The 21,656-nt window shown below is 42.5% G+C and overlaps 1 protein-coding gene across 3 annotated transcripts in view; it reads left to right on the forward strand.

Annotated features, from left to right (window-relative positions):
* The first annotated feature begins 1,525 nt into the window (after window positions 1–1,525).
* The window catches only part of LOC126267327 (uncharacterized), an 87,934-nt gene continuing 67,803 nt past the window's right edge, over window positions 1,526–21,656 (forward strand). Inside the window, exon 1 of one of the 3 annotated variants that reach the window (XM_049972433.1) lies at window positions 1,526–1,670. Coding sequence is in view for 1 of the 3 variants with exons in the window: in XM_049972430.1 (XP_049828387.1) it covers window positions 8,308–8,359 (52 nt within the window). In the remaining 2 variants the exon portion in view is untranslated. Of the gene's footprint in view, window positions 1,671–4,082; window positions 4,208–8,171; window positions 8,360–21,656 lie in introns of those variants that run through there. The other 2 variants (XM_049972431.1, XM_049972430.1) reach the window with 2 other exon arrangements.

The following is a 21,656-nucleotide window of genomic DNA, read 5'->3' on the forward strand; positions in this document are numbered from 1 at the left end:
ACAGAGAATACACTTTCTAGGTATTACAGTAGGCTGTCCACTGGCTAACAGGATGAACCCCTGACTATAATCCATTCTTTACATCAATAAAACTTCCCGTTTCCACAGTACCTGCAGTGCACATTTTAGATAATTCACCCTGTATATATAATATATAAATGTGGAACATTGTCACCAAAGACCACACGTAGTACTTGACCAATTTCCTTCAAATTTTTACGTGTCTCTTTTATAAATGTTTATAGACAATGTATTTTAATATGTGTAATAATGAAATGTGTATAAAAACATATAATAGTAAAATTTGTTAGCAAACAAAAAAGTTGTATTTATTGGTTATCAGCTTCTGATCAGGATACTACTGTTGTTGTTGTGGTCTATAGTCCAAAGACTGGTTTGATGCATCTCTCCCTGCTACTCTATCCTGTGCAAGGCTCTTCATCTCCAAACAACTACTGCAACCTACATCCCTCTAAATCTGCTTACCATATTAATCTCTTAAGTCTATACCTACCATTTACATCAACTGCCCCCCCCCCCCCCTCCCCTCCCCAGCCCCACCCATAACTCCCATGCTTTCCTCCAGTACTATATTGGTAATCTCTTGTTGCCTCAGAATGTATTTAATTGTTTATTTGTTCAGCTGATCATTTTAGTACATTGTTTGTACAGGTGATACAGGACAGTGGTAAACCTAATTAATTTACAATACAGTAGTCATGTTGACTACATTTTTGACATAATCAAAATGCATAATTATATAGGTTGGTGTACTGTGTTGCTTCTGCATGTGATAATAGCAGTTATTAAGTGAGATGACGTGATAAGCACAATGTAAACCATATTATGAAAGCACAATTAGTAAAATTTGGTAAATGAGGTTTACTTACTATGATGCTTCATAAATTCAGACAAAGAATAGAAGCAGTGGCCAAGCAAGAACCGTTTTGACTTTATTCTAAATGCACATAATGTTGGTTTGCTTTTTAGGTAAGAAGGCAAATGGTTATATAACATCCCTCCAGTATGATACACTCCTCTGTCGCATAAGTCTGTGTTTACTGTGTTCATGTGTAGGTCCATCTTCTTACACGTTTCTTGTGTGTTTATATCATACCTGTGTCTAAAGAGATTTTCCTTTTGTAAGAAGCTCCCTTTCATGAAAATGGCACAGTGTTACACCGTCCGAGTTATCTGGATACTTCCCACCAACACCAACCTATCCGAACTCCGGAGATGGGAACTCGCCCTTCAGTATATCCTCTCTTCTCGATATCCGCCATGCCTCAACCTCTGCTAATTTCAAGTTGCCACCGCTCATACCTCACCTGTCTTTCAACAACTTCTTTGCCTCTGTACTTCCGCCTCGACTGACATCTCTGCCCTTACTCTTTGCCTAAATATGTCTGCTTTTGTCTGTGTATGTGCGGATGGATATGTGTGCGTGTGTGTGTGTGCGCGAGTGTATACCTGTCCTTTTTTTCCCCCTAAGGGAAGTCTTTCCGCTCCTGGGATTGGTATGACTCCTTACCCTCTCCCTTAAAACCCACATCCTTTCGTCTTTCCCTCTCCTTCCTGAAGAAGCAACCATCGGTTGCGAAAGCTAGTAATTCTGTGTGTCTGTTTGTGTGTTTTGTTCTTGTGCCTGTCTGCCGGCGTTTTCCCGCTTGGTAAGTCTTGGAATCTTTGTTTTTAATATATTTTTCCCAAGATGTGCTGGCCATGCACCAAGGAATGTTTAGCCACAGGGTGATCCTCATTACCACCAAACACTGTCTACCTGTGTCCATTCATGCGAATGGACAGTTTGTTGCTGGTCATTCCCACATAGAAAGCGTCACAGTGCAGGCAGGTCAGTTGGTAAATCACGTGGGTGCTTTCACACGTGGCTCTCCCTTTGATCGTGTACACCTTCCGGGTTACAGGACTGGAGTAGGTGGTGGTGGGAGGGTGCATAGGACAGGTTTTACACCGGGGGCGGTTGCAAGGGTAGGAGCCAGAGGGTAGGGAAGGTGGTTTGGGGATTTCATAGGGATGAACCAAGAGGTTACGAAGGTTAGGTGGATGGCGGAAAGACACTCTTGGTGGAGTGGGGAGGATTTCATGAAGAATGGATCTAATTTCGAGGCAGGATTTTAGGGAGTCGTATCCCTGCTGGAGAGCTACATTCAAGGTCTGATCCAGTCCCGGGAAGTATTCTGTCACAAGTGGGGCACTTTTGGGGTTCTTCTGTGAGAGGTTCTGGGTTTGAGGGGATGAGGAAGTGGCTCTGGTTATCTGCTTCTGTACCAGGTCGGGAGGGTAGTTGCGGGATGCGAAAGCTGTTTTCAGGTTGTTGGTGTAATGGTCGAGGGATTCAGGACTGGAGCAGATTCGTTTGCCACGAAGGCCTAGGCTGTAGGGAAGGGACCGTTTGATATGGAATGGGTGGCAGCTGTCATAATGGAGGTACTGTTGCTTGTTGGTGGGTTTGATGTGGATGGATGTGTGAAGCTGGCCATTGGACAGATGGAGTTCAACGTCTAGGAAAGTGGCATGGGATTTGGAGTAGGACCAGGTGAATCTGATGGAACCAAAGGAGTTGAGGTTGGAGAGGAAATTCTGGAGTTGTTCTTCACTGTGAGTCCAGATCATGAAGATGTCATCAATAAATCTGTACCAAACTTTGGGTTGGCAGGCTTGGGTAACCAAGAAGGCTTCCTCTAAGCGACCCATAAATAGGTTGGCATACGAGGGGGCCATCCTGGTACCCATGGCTGTTCCCTTTAATTGTTGGTATGTCTGGCCTTCAAAAGTGAAGAAGTTGTGGGTGAGGATGAAGCTGGCTAAGGTGACGAAGAAAGAGGTTTTAGGTAGGGTGGCAGGTGATAGGCATGAAAGGAAGTGCTCCATTGCAGCGACGACCTGGACGTGCGGGATATTCGTGTATAGGGAAGTGGCATCAATGGTTACAAGTATGGTTTCCAGGGGTAACAGACTGGGTACGGATTCCAGGCATTCGAGAAAGTGGTTGGTGTCTTTGATGAATGATGGGAGACTGCATGTAATAGGTTGAAGGTGTTGATCTACGTAGGCAGAGATACGTTCTGTGGGGGCTTGGTAACCAGCTACAATGGGGCGGCCAGGATGTTTGGGTTTGTGGATTTTAGGAAGTAGGTAGAAGGTAGGAGTGCGAGGTGTCGGTGGGGTGAGGAGTTTGATGGAGTCAGGTGAAAGGTTTTGTAGGGGGCCTAAGGTTCTGAGGATTCCTTGAAGCTCTGCCTGGACATCAGGAATGGGATTACCTTGGCAAACTTTGTATGTAGAGTTGTCTGAAAGCTGACGCGGTCCCTCAGCCACATACTCCTGACGATCAAGTACCACGGTCATGGAACCCTTGTCAGCCGGAAGAATGATGATGGATCGGTCAGCTTTCAGATCACGGATTGCCTGGGCTTCGACTGTGGTGATGTTGGGAGTAGGATTAAGGTTTTTCAAGAAAGACTGAGAGGCAAGACTGGAAGTGAGAAATTCCTGGAAGGTTTGGAGAGGGTGATTTTGAGGAAGAGGAGGTGGGTCCCGCTGTGATGGAGGATGGAACTGTTGCAGGCAGGGTTCAATTTGGATAGTGTCTTGGGGAGTTGGATCATTAGGAGTGTTATCAGGATTATTTTTCTTCGTGGCAAAGCTAAACATGCCTTGGTCCACGGCCAGCACATCTTGGCACAGTGTTACACCGTCCGAGTTATCTGGATACTTCCCACCAAGACCAACCTATCCGAACTCCGGAGATGGGAACTCGCCCTTCAGTATATCCTCTCTTCTCGATATCCGCCAGGCCTCAACCTCCGCTAATTTCAAGTTGCCGCCGCTCATACCTCACCTGTCTTTCAACAACTTCTTTGCCTCTGTACTTCCGCCTCGACTGACATCTCTGCCCTTACTCTTTGCCTAAATATGTCTGCTTGTGTCTGTGTATGTGGGGAGGGATATGTGTGTGTGTGTGTGTGTGTGTGCGCGAGTGTACACCTGTCCTTTTTTTCCCCTAAGGGAAGTCTTTCCGCTCCTGGGATTGGTATGACTCCTTACCCTCTCCCTTAAAACCCACATCCTTTCGTCTTTCCCTCTCCTTCCTGAAGAAGCAACCATCGGTTGCGAAAGCTAGTAATTCTGTGTGTCTGTTTGTGTGTTTTGTTCTTGTGCCTGTCTGCCGGCGTTTTCCCGCTTGGTAAGTCTTGGAATCTTTGTTTTTAATATATTTTTCCCATGTGGAAGTTTCTTTCTATTTTATTTACATCATCATTAATTTGAACCCAACAATTACGTTTGTTATTGTCTCTGTTGCATTTCGAAATCCTCTCTGTCATCTTACTTTTGTCTTCTCGTTTGTACAAGTAGTTTCATTTTGTATTCATCTTCCCTTTTTCCGAATCTACCCTACATTTTATCCTGCCTAATTATACTCAATAATACGTAATTTACTTCCAAACCATAACCTAAAATTTTTTTAACGCTTTCAACATAACCGCTGCTATAAAATCCACTGTTCCAAGTTTACAAACATTTCGTGTAAACTCGTGAATACTATTTCACAGCTTCAGTTGCTTTCACCCATTAAACAACCATCTCAGTTATTTCCAACAACTTTCGTTTTATTTCCATTCCCGTTTTTCCCACATAACCGATCATTTTTTAGCAGCTTCCCACAGGTTTACACGTTATTATTTCTTCATCAAACAGTTGTTAGCCTCATTCTCATAACCTGCCAGTCCACAACCAGTCCTTTGTATACATTTACACACATATTTGTCGAGATTTTACTCGGAAAATTTTTTAGAATTTTATTTTTTCGGAAATTATTTTTTCGAAACTTTTTTTTCTTTCGAAACCTTTTTTCTTTCGAAACTTTTTTTTCTTTCGAAACTTTTTTCGAAAAATGTTTTTCGAATTTTTCTTGAATTTTCCCACCCTTTAACGTATCTGGAGACAACATAACTACCTAACCTTTGCACCCATTGTTGTTCACCAACCTAAGTTCAGCACAGGATCAACATAGCTCATCTCAAACCAACACTTTTTCGACTTTTTTCACACCTTTATCTCTCCCTATATAAATTTCTATTTACTTTCACTTTAACCTCATATTACCCTTTCCATCTTCTAATACCATGTCCACATCACAACATCCCTACAACGACCCCATTAAATTTTATTTACATTCCCTCCGAAAAAATGCCTTCACCCTAGCCATATTACGCTCCCATATTTTATTTACTCAGGCTTGTCTGACGTTTGGCATTACTCCCAAAGGCCTCACACTTAAAGCTCCCATCTCTGGCTGCAATCCTTCTTTCCATCAGTCCTTATACCAGTTCCAAACAGCACAATCCATAGCCCTCACCCGCCTAATCCTTCACCTATACATCGACTCGGCCAATGAACACACCCGTCAACTCCTATCCCAAATCAAAGTCCTCAATCTTTCCTCTCCCACATCCACACCGGCTGTACATAGCATCCTCCTACAGGCCAACCGCAAATTAGAACAGCATGCCACCATCCACCTCAAAAAACTATCCAATCTCCTGGTTTCCCACCTCCGGAAAGGCAACTCACTCACCCTCCACAACCTTTCCAACAAACCTCAACCTCCTCTCATTGCACACAGACCCAGTCTCTCCCATCTACTCAATCTCCCACTTCCAGCTCCACTCCCCCCAACACCTCAAAATTCTAGTCAACACAATCTGGAACCACAACACCCCAATTCAGTAGTTAACCTTTCCTCCAAACCTCTCACCCAATCCGAATCCTCTGTGCTATCCAAAGGCCTCACCTTCAGCCCCACTCCCAGATTCCACCAAACTGCCCTTGTCAAACATTTACTGTCCTACACTCGTAGTCTTTGCTGGAAATATCACTTTGCCACGAAGAAAAATAATCCTGATCCCACTCCTAATGATCCAACTCCCCAGGACACTATCCAAATTGAACCCTGCCTGCAACAGTTCCATCCTCCATCACAGCGGGACCCACCTCCTCTTCCTCAAAATCACCCTCTCCAAACCTTCCAGGAATTTCTCACTTCCAGTCTTGCCTCTCAGTCTTTCTTGAAACCTTAATCCTACTCCCAACATCACCACAGTCGAAGCCCAGGCTATCCGTGATCTGAAAGCTGACCAATCCATCATCATTCTTCCGGCTGACAAGGGTTCCACGACCGTGGTACTTGATCATCGGGAGTATGTGGCTGAGGGACTGCGTCAGCTTTCAGACAACTCTACATACAAAGTTTGCCAAGGTAATCCCATTCCTGATGTCCAGGCAGAGCTTCAAGGAATCCTCAGAACCTTAGGCCCCCTACAAAACCTTTCACCTGACTCCATCAAACTCCTGACCCCACCGACACCTCGCACTCCTACCTTCTACCTACTTCCTAAAATTCACAAACCCAAACATCTTGGCCGTCCCATTGTAGCTGGTTACCAAGCCCCCACAGAACGTATCTCTGCCTACGTAGATCAACACCTTCAACCCATTACATGCAGTCTCCCATCCTTCATCAAAGTCACCAACCACTTTCTCGAACGCCTGGAATCTGTACCCAGTCTGTTATCCCCGGAAACCATCCTTGTAACCATTGATGCCACTTCCCTATACACGAATATCCCGCACGTCCAGGGCCTCGCTGCAATGGAGCACTTCCTTTCACGCCGATCACATGTCACCCTACACAAAACCTCTTTCCTCGTCACCTTAGCCAGCTTCATCCTCACCCACAACTTCTTCACTTTTGAAGGCCAGACATACCAACAATTAAAGGGAACAGCCATGGGTACCAGGATGGCCCCCTCGTATGCCAACCTATTTATGGGTCGCTTAGAGGAAGCCTTCTTGGTTACCCAAGCCTGCCAACCCAAAGTTTGGTACAGATTTATTGATGACATCTTCATGATCTGGACTCACAGTGAAGAACAACTCCAGAATTTCCTCTCCAACCTCAACTCCTTTGGTTCCATCAGATTCACCTGGTCCTACTCCAAATCCCATGCCACTTTCCTAGACGTTGACCTCCATCTGTCCAATGGCCAGCTTCACACATCCGTCCACATCAAACCCACCAAAAAGTAACAGTACCTCCATTATGACAGCTGCCACCCATTCCATATCAAACGGTCCCTTCCCTACAGCCTAGGCCTTCGTGGCAAACGAATCTGCTCCAGTCCTGAATCCCTCGACCATTACACCAACAACCTGAAAACAGCTTTCGCATCCCGCAACTACCCTCCCGACCTGGTACAGAAGCAGATAACCAGAGCCACTTCCTCATCCCCTCAAACCCAGAACCTCTCACAGAAGAACCCCAAAAGTGCCCCACTTGTGACAGAATACTTCCCGGGACTGGATCAGACCTTGAATGTGGCTCTCCAGCAGGGATACGACTTCCTAAAGTCCTGCCCCAAAATGAGATCCATTCTTCATGAAATCCTCCCCACTCCACCAAGAGTGTCTTTCCGCCATCCACCTAACCTTCGTAACCTCTTGGTTCATCCCTATGAAATCCCCAAACCACCTTCCCTACCCTCTGGCTCCTACCCTTGCAACCGCCCCCGGTGTAAAACCTGTCCTATGCACCCTCCCACCACCACCTACTCCAGTCCTGTAACCCGGAAGGTGTACACGATCAAAGGGAGAGCCACGTGTGAAAGCACCCACGTGATTTACCAACTGACCTGCCTGCACTGTGACGCTTTCTATGTGGGAATGACCAGCAACAAACTGTCCATTCGCATGAATGGACACAGGCAGACAGTGTTTGTTGGTAATGAGGATCACCCTGTGGCTAAACATTCCTTGGTGCATGGCCAGCACATCTTGGCACAGTGTTACACCGTCCGAGTTATCTGGATACTTCCCACCAACACCACCCTATCCGAACTCCGGAGATGGGAACTCGCCCTTCAGTATATCCTCTCTTCTCGATATCCGCCAGGCCTCAACCTCCGCTAATTTCAAGTTGCTGCCGCTCATACTTCACCTGTCTTTCAACAACTTCTTTGCCTCTGTACTTCCGCCTCGACTGACATCTCTGCCCTTACTCTTTGCCTAAATATGTCTGCTTGTGTCTGTGTATGTGCGGATGGATATGTGTGCGTGTGTGTGTGTGTGCGAGTGTACACCTGTCCTTTTTTTCCCCCTAAGGGAAGTCTTTCCGCTCCCAGGATTGGAATGACTCCTTACCCTCTCCCTTAAAACCCACATCCTTTCGTCTTTCCCTCTCCTTCCTGAAGAAGCAACCATCGGTTGCGAAAGCTAGTAATTCTGTGTATGTGTTTGTGTGTTTTGTTCTTGTGCCTGTCTGCCGGCGTTTTCCCGCTTGGTAAGTCTTGGAATCTTTGTGTATATATATATATATATATATATATATATATATATATATATATATATATATATATATATATATATATATATATAAATAAAACAGAAAGAAACTTCCACATGGGAAAAATATATTAAAAATAAAGATTCCAAGACTTACCAAGCGGGAAAGCGCCGGCAGACAGGCACATGAACAAAACACACAAACACACACACAGAATTACAAGCTTTCGCAACTGGCAGTTGCTTCGTCAGGAAGGAAGGAAGGAGAGGGAAAAATGAAAGGGTGTGGGTTTTAAGGGAGAGGGTAAGGAGTCATTCCAATCCCGGGAGCGGAAAGACTTCCCTTAGGGGAAAAAAAGGACAGGTGTACACTCGCACACACACACACACACACATATCCATCCGCACATACACAGACACAAGCAGACATATTTAAAGGCAAAGAGTTAAGGGCAGAGATGTCAGTCGAGGCGGAAGTACAGAGGCAAAGAAGTTGTTGAAAGACAGGTGAGGTATGAGCGGCGGCAACTTGAAATTAGCGGAGGTTGAGGCCTGGCGGATATCGAGAAGAGAGGATATACTGAAGGGCGAGTTCCCATCTCCGGAGTTCGGATAGGTTGGTGTTGGTGGGAAGTATCCAGATAACTCGGACGGTGTAACACTGTGCCAAGATGTGCTGGCCGTGCATCAAGGCATGTTTAGCCACAGGGTGATCCTCATTACCAACAAACACTGTCTGCCTGTGTCCATTCATGCGAATGGACAGTTTGTTGCTGGTCATTCCCACATACAAAGCGTCACAGTGTAGGCAGGTCAGTCGGTAAATCACATGAATGCTTTCACACGTGGCTCTGCCTTTGATCGTGTACACCTTCCAGGTTACAGGACTGGAGTAGGTGGTGGTGGGAGGGTGCATAGGACAGGTTTTACACTGGGGGCCGTTACAAGGGTAGGAGCCAGAGGATAGGAAAGGTGGTTTGGGGATTTCATAGGGATGAACCAAGAGGTTACGAAGGTTAGGTGGACGGCGGAAAGACACCCTTGGTGGAGTGGGGAGGATTTCATGAAGGATGGATCTCATTTCGGGGCAGGATTTTAGGAAGTCGTATCCCTGCTGGAGAGCCACATTCAAGGTCTGATCCAGTCCTGGGAAGTATTCTGTTACAAGTGGGGCACTTTTGGGATTCTTCTGTGAGAGGTTCTGGGTTTGAGGGGATGAGGAAGTGGCTCTGGTTATCTGCTTCCTAAAATCCTGCCCCGAAATGAGATCCATCCTTCATGAAATCCTCCCCACTCCACCAAGAGTGTCTTTCCGCCGTCCACCTAACCTTCGTAACCTCTTGGTTCATCCCTATGAAATCCCCAAACCACCTCCCCTACCCTCTGGCTCCTACCCTTGCAACCGCCCCCGGTGTAAAACCTGTCCTATGCACCCTCCCACCACCACCTACTCCAGTCCTGTAACCCGGAAGGTGTACACAATCAAAGGGAGAGCCACATGTGAAAGCACCCACGTGATTTACCAACTGACCTGCCTGCACTGTGATGCTTTCTATGTGGGAATGACCAGCAACAAACTGTCCATTCGCATGAATGGACACAGGCAGACAGTGTTTGTTGGTAATGAGGATCACCCTGTGGCTAAACATGCCTTGATGCACGGCCAGCACATCTTGGCACAGTGTTACACCGTCCGAGTTATCTGGATACTTCCCACCAACACCAACCTATCCGAACTCCGAAGATGGGAACTCGCCCTTCAGTATATCCTCTCTTCTCGATATCCGCCAGGCCTCAACCTCCGCTAATTTCAAGTTGCCGCCGCTCATACCTCACCTGTCTTTCAACAACTTCTTTGCCTCTGTACTTCCGCCTTGACTGACATCTCTGCCCTTAACTCTTTGCCTTTAAATATGTCTGCTTGTGTCTGTGTATGTGCGGATGGATATGTGTGTGTGTGTGTGTGCGAGTGTACACCTGTCCTTTTTTTCCCCTAAGGGAAGTCTTTCCGCTCCCGGGATTGGAATGACTCCTTACCCTCTCCCTTAAAACCCACACCCTTTCATTTTTCCCTCTCCTTCCTTCCTTCCTGACGAAGCAACTGCCAGTTGCGAAAGCTTGTAATTCTGTGTGTGTGTTTGTGTGTTTTGTTCATGTGCCTGTCTGCCGGCGCTTTCCCACTTGGTAAGTCCTGGAATCTTTATATATATATATATATATATATATATATATATATATATATATATATATATATATATATAAGCAAGACAGCGTAAATATTCTGAAAGTTTTAGAAATGGGTCTACAGGAACCCTCTTATTTAGCTGTTTTTTAATCACCCTGATAAACTTTTTATGTATTTTAAATCTTTTTGCAGAATTTGTGGAATTCCCAAAAATATCATTCTGTACATAGTTACCAACTGTACACTACAATGGTACATTGTCAGCACTGATGAGCAGCTTGCATTCAGAGTGAGGATCCTAACAGCATATGCTAGTGAACCCAATCTCTTATTTAAATTGTGTAGATGCACGTCCCACTTCAGATCTGCCTGAACATTAATGTCTAGAAATTTTGTACGACTAACCTTTGACACATTTTTTCCTTTGATAGTGAGAACAGGGTTTGCAGGATGGAGGTTTTGTGTGGTGTGGAAGTTAACTGCCACAGTTTTTTCAGAAATTGTGATTAGCCTGCTGGTGCTGGATCAGTGTATTAAGATATGCATGCATGATTACTAAGGTAGGACTGAAGCTACCTTTCAGACTGGCCTCTAATTCCATAATCACTTAATTTACGCAAGAGAATGACATGATCAACAATACTGAAATCTTTACTTAGAACCAGGAATACTGCAGATACATGTTGCTTGTCATCCACTGCTTTTAATACTTCATTTAAGAAGGCAAAATTTGCTGCCTGAGTTGACTTTCCAGCTCTGAACCCATGCTGGGAGTCACTTAACAGCCTCTCTTCATTTACGAAAACTTAAGGGACATTTTTTCCATAATTTTACTGAAGCCTGACAATACTGAAAGTGGCATATAATTAGCAATATCCATTTCTGAACACTTCTTATGCAAAAGTGTAAGTGTTGCAGTTTCTAGATTATTTGGAAACACACCCTCTCAAAAGGTGAATTTACTATGTCTGTTATTGGTTCCACAATAAATGTTGTGCTAGCTTTGATGATAGCATTTGCTATCTCATCAACACCCACTGAATATTTATTAGGTAATTTTTTTAGGATTCTTGACAGTTCCTCAGGAGTTGCTGGATACATGAATCATGTGTTTGGATGAAATTTGTGATCTGAGTTACTGGCTGGCTCATTTGTCAAGAAGTATATTTATTTACTGCTGTGCTATAGTAAAGAAATAATTGTTGAAAGCACTACACAGATGTTAGTGGTCAGTTAGTTTATTTTTATTCACAATCAGCTCTATATTACTGTGATTAACTGACCCGGTGCACATTTTTTCCCATGTAATTTGCCAGGTTGCTTTAGTTTTATTCTTCGAATTACACAATATTTTGTCATTTTCAACCATCTGTCCATTGCTGACTGCTTGTTGCTGCATTTAACCTAGGGGGTGTGTTGTTGTGACTTTCTTTGAGCTTTATTTTTGTTGTATACTGGTCCATAACTGTTTTTTCATGGGTGACAGTTTCACTTGGAGAATGGCGCCTTTTATCTCATTGTCTGTTTGTGTATGTTTTTTCCGTGTACTGGTACTTAGTTTTCCAGGTGTGTTCTACCAACCGATACCTTCTTTTAGTTAGGTTGTACCACAAATTTCTCTTTTCCCTGATTCTCTTCAGTCCTCTTCATTAGTTATGTGATCTACCCATCTGATGTTCAGCATTCTTCTGTAGCACCACATTTCAAAAGCTTCTGTTCTCTTCTTGTCTAAACTGCATATTGTTCATGTTTCACTTCCATACATAGCTACACTTCATACAAATACTTTCAGGAAGGATTTCCTGACATTTAAATTTATACTCAATGGTAACAAATTCCTCTTCTTCAGAAAAAGCTTTTCTTGCCATTGTCATTTAATATCCTCATTACTTCAATCATCAGTTATTTTGATTCAAAAATAGCAAAAATCCCATCAGCATTATCTGATTTAATTCCACTACACTCCTTTGTCCTTGTTTTGCTTTTGTTGATGTTCATCTTATGTCCTGCTTTCAAGACACTGTCTATTCCGTTTAACTGCTCTTCCAAGTTCTTTTCTGTCTCTTATGGAATTACAATGTCATTGGCAAACCTTAATTTTTTTTATTTCTTCTTCCTGGATATGAATACCTACTTCAAATTTTTCTTTGATTTCCTTTACTGCTTCTTCAACGTACAGATTAAATAACATTGGGGGTAGTCCATAACCTTGTCTCAAACCCTTCTCAAACACTGCTTCCATTTCATGCCCCTAAACTCTTATAACTGCCATCTGGTTTCAACAGATGTTCTAAGCAGACTTTTTCTCCCTGTATTTTACCCCTAGTACCTTCAGAATTTCAAAGAAAGTGTCCCATTCAAGTTTTAAAAACTTTACCTAAGCCTACAAATGCTATAAACATAGATTTTCACTTCCTTAACCTATCTTCTAAGGTTAGTCATAGGGTCAGTATTGCCTCACATGTTCCTCTATTTCTCTGATCCCCAAGTCCAGTTTCTACAAGTTTTTCCATGCTTTTGTAAAGAATTTGTATTAGTCTTTTGCAACCATGACTTATTAAATTGATAGTGTGGTAACTTTCACATCTTTCAGCATCTGCTTTCCTTGGAATTCTTCTTGAAGTCTGATGATATTTTGCCTTCCTCATTCATCTCAAACACTAGATGGACGAGTTTGTCATGGCTGTCTCTCCCAAATCATACGTTTTGACAGAATGTCATCTACTCCTGGGGACTGATGTTTTGAGTGCTCTGTCAAATTCTTCTTATTGTATCATATCTTCCATCTCAGCTTCATCCTCATCCTCATCCACTTCTATAATGCAAAATGGTGAAATCTGCAAAATCCTTCATTACTTTAATACATGACCTCCTTTGAAGGTGGTTCCCTTTTTAGGGAGACATCTTTTAAGCTTGGATACCTATCAGCTGACTTCAATTAAAATGTTGCATCTGTAACAGGAACTACTTCATTAATTTTCCCATGAGTGATCTTATCATCCTTCACCCCACTACACTGCCACCTGTATTGCCTACAAGTTCATCTCCCTAATAAAGACCCTCTATATAATGCTTCCAGCTTTTAGCTTCCCCTTCTGTACTTTGGGCTTGGTTTCCATATGAGCTCCTGATATTCATACAGCTGCTTCTCTTTTTTCCAAAGATATCTGATTTTCCTGTAGGTGGTATCTATCTTTTCCCTAGGAAAATATGCTTCTAAACTCTTACATTTACTCTGTAACCACTGCTGTTCAGCCATTTTGCACATCCTGTTAACCTCATTTTTTGGATATTTGTATTCCCTTTTATCAGCTTCATTTGCTGCATTTTCATATTTTCTCCTTTCATCGGTTAAATTCAGTATCTCTTGTGTTATCCAAGGCTTTCTATTGGACCTTGCCTTTCTACATATTTGATGTTACGCTGCCTTCACTATTTGATCTCTTAAAGCTAATGATTCATCTTCCACTGTATCACATTCCCCTGCTTTAGTCATCCGTTGCCTAATATTCCCTCTGAACCTCTTCAGCAACCTTTGGTTCTTTCAACTTACCCAGGTCCTATCTCCTTAATTTCTTACCTTTCTGTAATTTCTTTAGTTTCAATCTACAGTTCATAACCAATAAATTGTGGTCAGAGTCCATATCTGCCCTAAAAACATCTTTCAATGTAAAACCTGGTTCAGGTATCTCTGTCTTACCATTATTTATTGAGTCTGAAACCTTCTTGCATCTCCAGGTCTCTTCTATGTATACAACTTTCTTTCATGATTCTGAAACCAAGTTTTTATAATGCTTAAATTATGCTCTGTGCAAAATTCTACCAGATGGTTTCCTCTTTCATTTCTTGTCACTTGTACTCAGTACAATGCTCCACAGCTGTGCTAATTGTTTGACCTATATAGATGCTGCCACATTCACAAAGGACACTACACACACCAGGCCCACAAAAAGCTATGTTGTCTCTCATAACTCCTTGCCCCTGCAGCACACATCCTCATTTCCCACTCATTGCTTCACAGTGTATTAGGAAAGCAGCCAGTTTGGGATCTTCTGCTAACTCACAAGGCAGCTTTCTGTGGTGGCACCTGAAAATGTTTAGAATGTCTCAAGTGCTGCAATTTAGTATCTAGATGTTTGTCACCAAAAATAATCTTCACTCTGTGTACTTACGTTCCAGAAACACTTTCTTATCTAAAGAACTACTGGCATTCAAATATCAATCAGCGTGCTGTGCTGTACACTGAATAAGCAAGTTGGCCTCCTGCCTTCCACTCAACTAAAACATCCAAGAATGGAAGCTTGCCTCATTGTCTAATTCAGTAATCAATTTAATGTTGGGATGGGCACCATTGATGTGATCATCAGACTGTTCCAGTACATTTTTGCCATGAAGCCATATCAAGAAGATGTCATCATTGTACCATAGGAAATTTGTTGTTGTTGTTGTGGTCTTCAGTCCTGAGACCGGTTTGATGCAGCTCTCCATGCTACTCTATCCTGTGCAAGCTTCTTCATCTCCCAGTACCTACTGCAACCTACATCCTTCTGAATCTGCTTAGTGTAGTCATCTCTTGGTCTCCCTCTATGATTTTTATCCTCCACGCTGCCCTCCAATGCTAAATTTGTGATCCCTTGGTGCCCCAGAACATGTCCTACCAACTGGTCCCTTCTTCTTGTCAAGTTGTGCTACAAACATCTCTTCACTCTGATTCTATTCAATACCTCCTCATTAGTTATGTGATCTACCCATCTAATGTTCAGCATTCTTCTGTAGCACCTCATTTTGAAAGTTTCTATTCTCTTCTTGTCCAGACTATTTATCATCCATGTTTCACTTCCATACATGGCTACACTCCATACAATTACTTTCAGAAATGACTTCCTCACACTTAAATCTATACTCGGTGTTAACAAATTTCTCTTCTTCAGAACACTTTCCTTGCCATTGCCAGTCTACTTTTTATATCCTCTCTACTTCGACCATCATCAGTTATTTTGCTCCCCAAATAGCAAAACTCTTTTACTACTTTAAGCGTGTCATTTCCTAATCTAACTCCCTCAGCATCACCTGGCATAATTCGACTACAGTCCATTATCCTTGGTTTTTGATGTTCATCTTATATCCTCCTTTCAAGACACTCTCCATTCCATTCATCTGCTCTTCCAAGTCCTTTGCTGTCTCTGACACAATTACAATGTCATTGACGAACCTCAAAGTTTTTATTTCTTCTCCATGGATTTTAATAACTACTCCAAATTTTTCTTTTGTTTCCTTCACTGCTTGCTCAATGTACAGATTGAATAATGTTGGGGAGAGGCTACAACCCTGTCTGACTCCTTTCCCTTTCATGCCTCTCTACTCTTACAACTGCCATCTGGTTTCTGTACAAATTGTAAATAGCCTTTCGCTCCCTGTATTTTACCCCTGCCACCTTTAGAATTTGAAAGAGAGTACTCCAGTCATCACTGTCAAAATCTTTCTCTAAGTCTACAAATGCTAGGAATGTAGGTTTGCCTTTCCTTAATCTTTCTTCTAAGATAAGTCGTAAGGTCAGTATTGCCTCACGTGTTCCAATATTCGTACAGAATCCAAACTGACCTTCCCTGATGTCATCTTCTACCAGTTTTTCCATTCGTCTGTAAGGAATTCATGTTAGTATTTTGCAGCTGTGACTTATTAAACTGATAGTTCGGTAATTTTCACATTTGACAACACCTGCTTTCTTTAGGATTTGAATTATTATATTCTTCTTGAAGTCTGATATTTCACCTGCCTCATACACTTTACTCACAAGATGGTAGAGTTTTGTCAGGACTGGCTCTTCCAAGACTATCAGTAGTTCTAATGGAATGTTGTCTATTCCCTGTGCCTTGTTTTGACTCAGGTCTTTCAGTGCTCTGTCAAAATCTTCATGCAGTATTGTATCTCCCATTTCATCTTCATCTACATCCTCTTCCATTTGCATAGTATTGTCCTCCAGAACATCGCTCTTGTACCGACCCTCTATATACTCCTTTCACCTTTCTGCTTTCCCTTCTTTGCTTAGAACTGGGTTCCATTCTGAGCTCTTGATATTCATGCAAGTGGTTCTCTTTTCTTGAAAGGACACCATAGGAAGAAAGATAGACTTAATATTATAGAGTTCAGAGCCTGCTCTTCATAGTGCATCATGAAGAAATTCATAATTGCTGGAGACAGTGATAATTCCCTCACTGCTTTCATCTCATAACGTTTTCTGTGGTGCAAGAAGTACATTGTCATGACAACATGATAGAACAATTAGATGGTTCCTGGTCAAAACAGTTAGGCCAAAAGATCCAGTGTGTCTTGAACCGGCACTCTCACTAAATGTGGTATAACATCCAGACTAATGATTATATCATTTCAGCCTATTTTCATTTTCTGGAATGTCTCAAGAAATGTCTTTTGAGTTTACAACATGATGTTAGCAGCTCCCAATTTGAGTACTAATAATTGTGCAAGATGTTTCTCCAGTCTGCCAGAAGTTTCTCCAACCTATAGGTGCATGAAATGATTGCACTAACAATGAGCTTAAGAGGAATTTTCTTATTGGTATTCGGCAATCCACAAAGTCTGGTGACAGGAAGCATTAATTTCTTCACAATTTCATCTGGTAAACCAGAGTCCTTCAATAACTTCCCTGTCCTTCTTTTGAAAGCCTGTGTCAGACTGCAACTAAGCTTCAGGTACATGTCATCTTCTAATAAATGTAGCACCTTCAGGTGGTAGTCTTTGGTGTTCAGAACGATGGTGGCATTTCCTTTGCCAGCTGGCAAGGCATCCAAATCCTGATTCTCACATAACTAGCATAAGCCACATTGACCCTCCTGCCTGAATCTGGATTTCAGTGGCTTAGGTCTTGCCAATATATTGCTCGCAGTTAACTAGATGTACTCAGGTGCATCCTGTGAGAGATGCTGAATGGATGATCTATTTCAGTAACAGTATCTGATATTGGCAGACATCACAGGACCGGAGAAAAATTAATACCATTACTCAGAGACTGCCATAGAGATGTCATCCAGTTCTTGATTGAAAAGATTATCAACTGCTCTATTGGACTTGTCATTTTTCATGTCAGTTCTTCCACAAAAGCAATGTAACAAAATTGACCACTTACTGATGGAGGAACTGATTAAAACCCATAGAAGAGTTGTTAACCTCTCCAACCAAAAACTGGACAATGGCTCTATGACAATGCTGAATAATGGCCTTAGTTCTTCTCCAGTACTGCAATGTCTGTGAATATTTAGTACTGTTAGAAGAATAGTGCAGTGCATTCAGCATCACTCACAAGATGCAGCTTTGTACATCAGGCTAATGACCAGCTGTATACTCGCTAAAGCTAAGCCACAGAAATCTAATATTAGCCAGGAAGAGCAATGTGGCTCATGCTATTTACATGAGAATGAGTACTTTGTTTCCTTGCCAGCTGACGAAGGAAATGTCACCATGGTTTCTGAAGTCTGAAGACTACCACCTGAAGGTGCTACATTTATTGGAAGATGACAAATACCTGAAGAAGCTTAGTTGCAGTCTGACACAGACCTCCACGACAAAGACAGGGAAATTATTAAAGGACTGGTTAACCAGATGAAATGGTGAAGAAATTAAAGCCTCTTGCTACCAGACCTACTAGGCTTTATGGATTGCTGAATATCTATAAGAAAAATTTCCCTCTTAAGCCCATTATTACTGCAATCATTTCACACACCTACAAATTGGAGAAATGTCTGACCAAATTATTAGCACCAAAACTGGAATGCTGCCAACATCATGTTGTAAACTCACAGATATTTGTCAAGGCACTCCAGAAAATGAAAACAGACTGAAACGATGTAATGGTTAGTCTGGATGTTGTATCACTTTTTACGAGAGTCCCAGTACAAGACTCACTGGATCTTTTGGCCTAACAGTTTTGATGTGGAACCATACTTCCTGTATCATGTCAAGTATTGTGAGATGCCAGATGGCATAATGATGGGATTACCACTGTCTCCAGCAATTACAAATTTCATCTTGGTGCACTATGAAGAGCAGACTCTTAACTCTGCAAATATTAAGTCCATCTTGGTTTGTATGGCACGTTAATGACATCTTCTTGATATGGCTTCTTGGTGAAAATGTGCTGTACCAGTTTGATGACCATGTCACAGCCGTCCGTGCCAACATTAAATTAAATATTGAAATGAAGAGGGCTGGCAAGCTTCCATTTTTGGATGTTTAATTGTGTGGAAGATAGGATGTGAGCTTGGTTATTCAATGTACAGGAAAGGAATGCTCACTGATTGATACTTTAACACCAATAGTTTTCACATATACAAGAAAGCACACCTGAACAAGTCAGTACACACAGAAAAAATAGAATGTGAATTGCATCATTTGAAAATCATGTGTCAGAGAGAATGATTAGAGCAAGGAAGACACTGAAAATGTTCAGGTGCCACTGATGGATGCCATCTTGCTAATTGGCACAAGAGGCCAAACTGGCATCTTTCCTACAATGCTATGGGGCAATGAGTAGAAAGTTAGAACATGTGCTTTGGAGACATGGAGTGAGGCCAGCGTTCAGGTCCACTCCCAAGATATGAGAATGCTGCACCCTGTTAAAGAAGACATACCTTTGTGTGTCCAGTGTGTATAGTACCCTTGCAAATGCGACTGAATCTATATGGGTCAGCCAATTCACAGCTGTGGAGTGTTATACTTAGCACAAGCAACATATTGAAGAAAGATAGCTCGACAATTCAGCCCTAGATGAACACTGAGAAAGGACACAAAATATGATTCTAAAAGGTGAGACTCCTTACTCATGCATCAACGTATTGGGATTCTGTTACAAAGGAGATGGCTGAGTTTAGAATAAATTGCAACAACCTTGACAGAGACCAGTGGTACACACTTAGTAGGGCGTACAGGTGTGCTTCGGAAATCAAAAGAAAGAAAAGTCAATGCTTGCTGTTTGTAGGGAGGCAGGAGTGGCAGTTTCAGATGTGACACCAGCTTCTCATGCCACATGATGTCATCAGTTCCATGGAAGACTGGAGCTGCTGTGAACTGTGCAACTTGCCCTTCTCACATGCATCATTTTGGCCCTTTGTGATTGGTGCCAGATGTTGAAAACCTGCCACCTGCCTATACTAGCAGAAAAACTGACAGCTGTGGTAGTTAATGGTTTTTTACTCTTTATGATGATAATGGTCGAAATATCCATTGAAAGCTCGAGTGTTTTGTTCAAAATAATCCAGACTGAGAACTGATAAAATTTTAAATTTTATTCATACACTGTCTCCAGTCACACTAACATGATCGCCTGTCAAAAGCCTAAATAACCAGATTTTGCAGCCCGGACCACTGCAAGATGTGAAGGAAAAGAGTCCATGATTAGTTCTGGAAGGTATTGTGAGAGGATGTGTAGTCATACTGACACCAATGCCATGATCATTTGTGCTACATCTCACAGTTGATGATCCATGGTACAAATTGCCCTATCGAAATGGTCCAACAGAACTCATGATTGGTTTTAAATCTGGGGAGTTTGGTGCCTTGAAGAGTATAGTAAACTCATCCTGGTCTCCTTTGAACCATGCACCTACACTGTGAGCTATATGACACATTGCATTGTTGTCCTTTTAGAAGTCCCTGTGCTGATGAAGAAGAAACTGCATGTAAGGTTGGACATGAACTGAAAGGTTGGGCACCTACTTGTGTTGATCTATTGTGCCTTCAAGAATAATGAAATCAGCCAGGGAATGCCACAAAATATTCCCCAGCTTATAATGCCCACTCACCTGGGATGGACTTTTTCCGTGAATCTTGCAGGATGTCTGCTTCCAGACATTTTATGCTGTTTACAAAAGTGATTGTCTGTCTGGGTGAGTATAAAACATGATTAATCTGTAAGGGCCATGTGTCAGCACTCAGTGGACAGTTTACAGACACAGCTTACAGTTGTGGTATTAGCATGCAAATTCTAGCCTTTGTCACAGATGAACAGCAGTCAGCATGGGTGCATAAACCAGGTGTCTGCTGTGGTGGCCCCTTTTTTCGTCTGCGTGTTCAGTTTCTCAACAGATGCATGTCAGTTTACCTGTACACATCCCCGCACCCATTGTTCACTCTTATCATCTATGGCCTGTGATACACCACAGTTCCCTTGGTGTTGGTTTTGGATAGCACCATTTTGCCATGCACACTATAGTTTAATGATGATGGCATGTGAACAGTTTACAGTCATAACCATTTCGGTAATGCTTACACCCTTGTTCCAAAAGCCAAAATCATGCTCCTCTGGACATCAAGTAAACACATTGTTTCCACATTACGACAATTGCTTCACTGTTTTCCTCATTCTCCTATCATGTCTTATATACCCTCCATCACTAGTGCTGCCACCTGCTGCCTATAAGAGTTATTGGATGTTGAAATCAGACATAGGCAGTAGTCAGATCAATGTGGCTGCACAGTGTTTCACTGGCACTGGGCTGCATGAAATTTTCTATAATAGTTGAGTTTCAAGGATTATATACACTGAAGAGCCAAAGAAACTGGTACACCTGCCTAATATTGTGTAGGGCTGTCCATAAATCCATAAGAATATGAGGAGGTTGAGATCTCTTCTGAACAGCACGTTGCAAGGCATCCCAGATATGTTCAATAATGTTCATGTCTGGGGAGTTGTAGTGGTCAATGGAAGTGTTTAAACTCAGAAGAGTGTTCCTGGAGCCACTATGTAGCAATTATGGATGTGTGATGTATCGCATTGTCCTGCTAGAATTGCCAAAGTCCATTGGCATGCACAATGGAGATGAATGGATTCAGTGATTAGACAGGATGTGTCAGTTGTCAGAGTTGTATCTATACTTATCAAGGGTTCCACATTGCTACAAGTACACATCCCACACACAATTACAGAGTCTCCCCCAGCTTGAACAACCCCCGGAGACATGAAGGGTCCGTGGACTCATGAGGTTGTCTCCATACCCATACAAATCCATCTGCTCAATACAATTTGAAATGACACTTCTCTGACCAGGCAACATGTTTTCAGTCATCAACAGTCCAACATCGGTGTTGACAGGCCCAG

Source organism: Schistocerca gregaria, chromosome 4, assembly GCF_023897955.1.
Source record: "Schistocerca gregaria isolate iqSchGreg1 chromosome 4, iqSchGreg1.2, whole genome shotgun sequence".
NCBI lineage: Eukaryota > Metazoa > Arthropoda > Insecta > Orthoptera > Acrididae > Schistocerca > Schistocerca gregaria.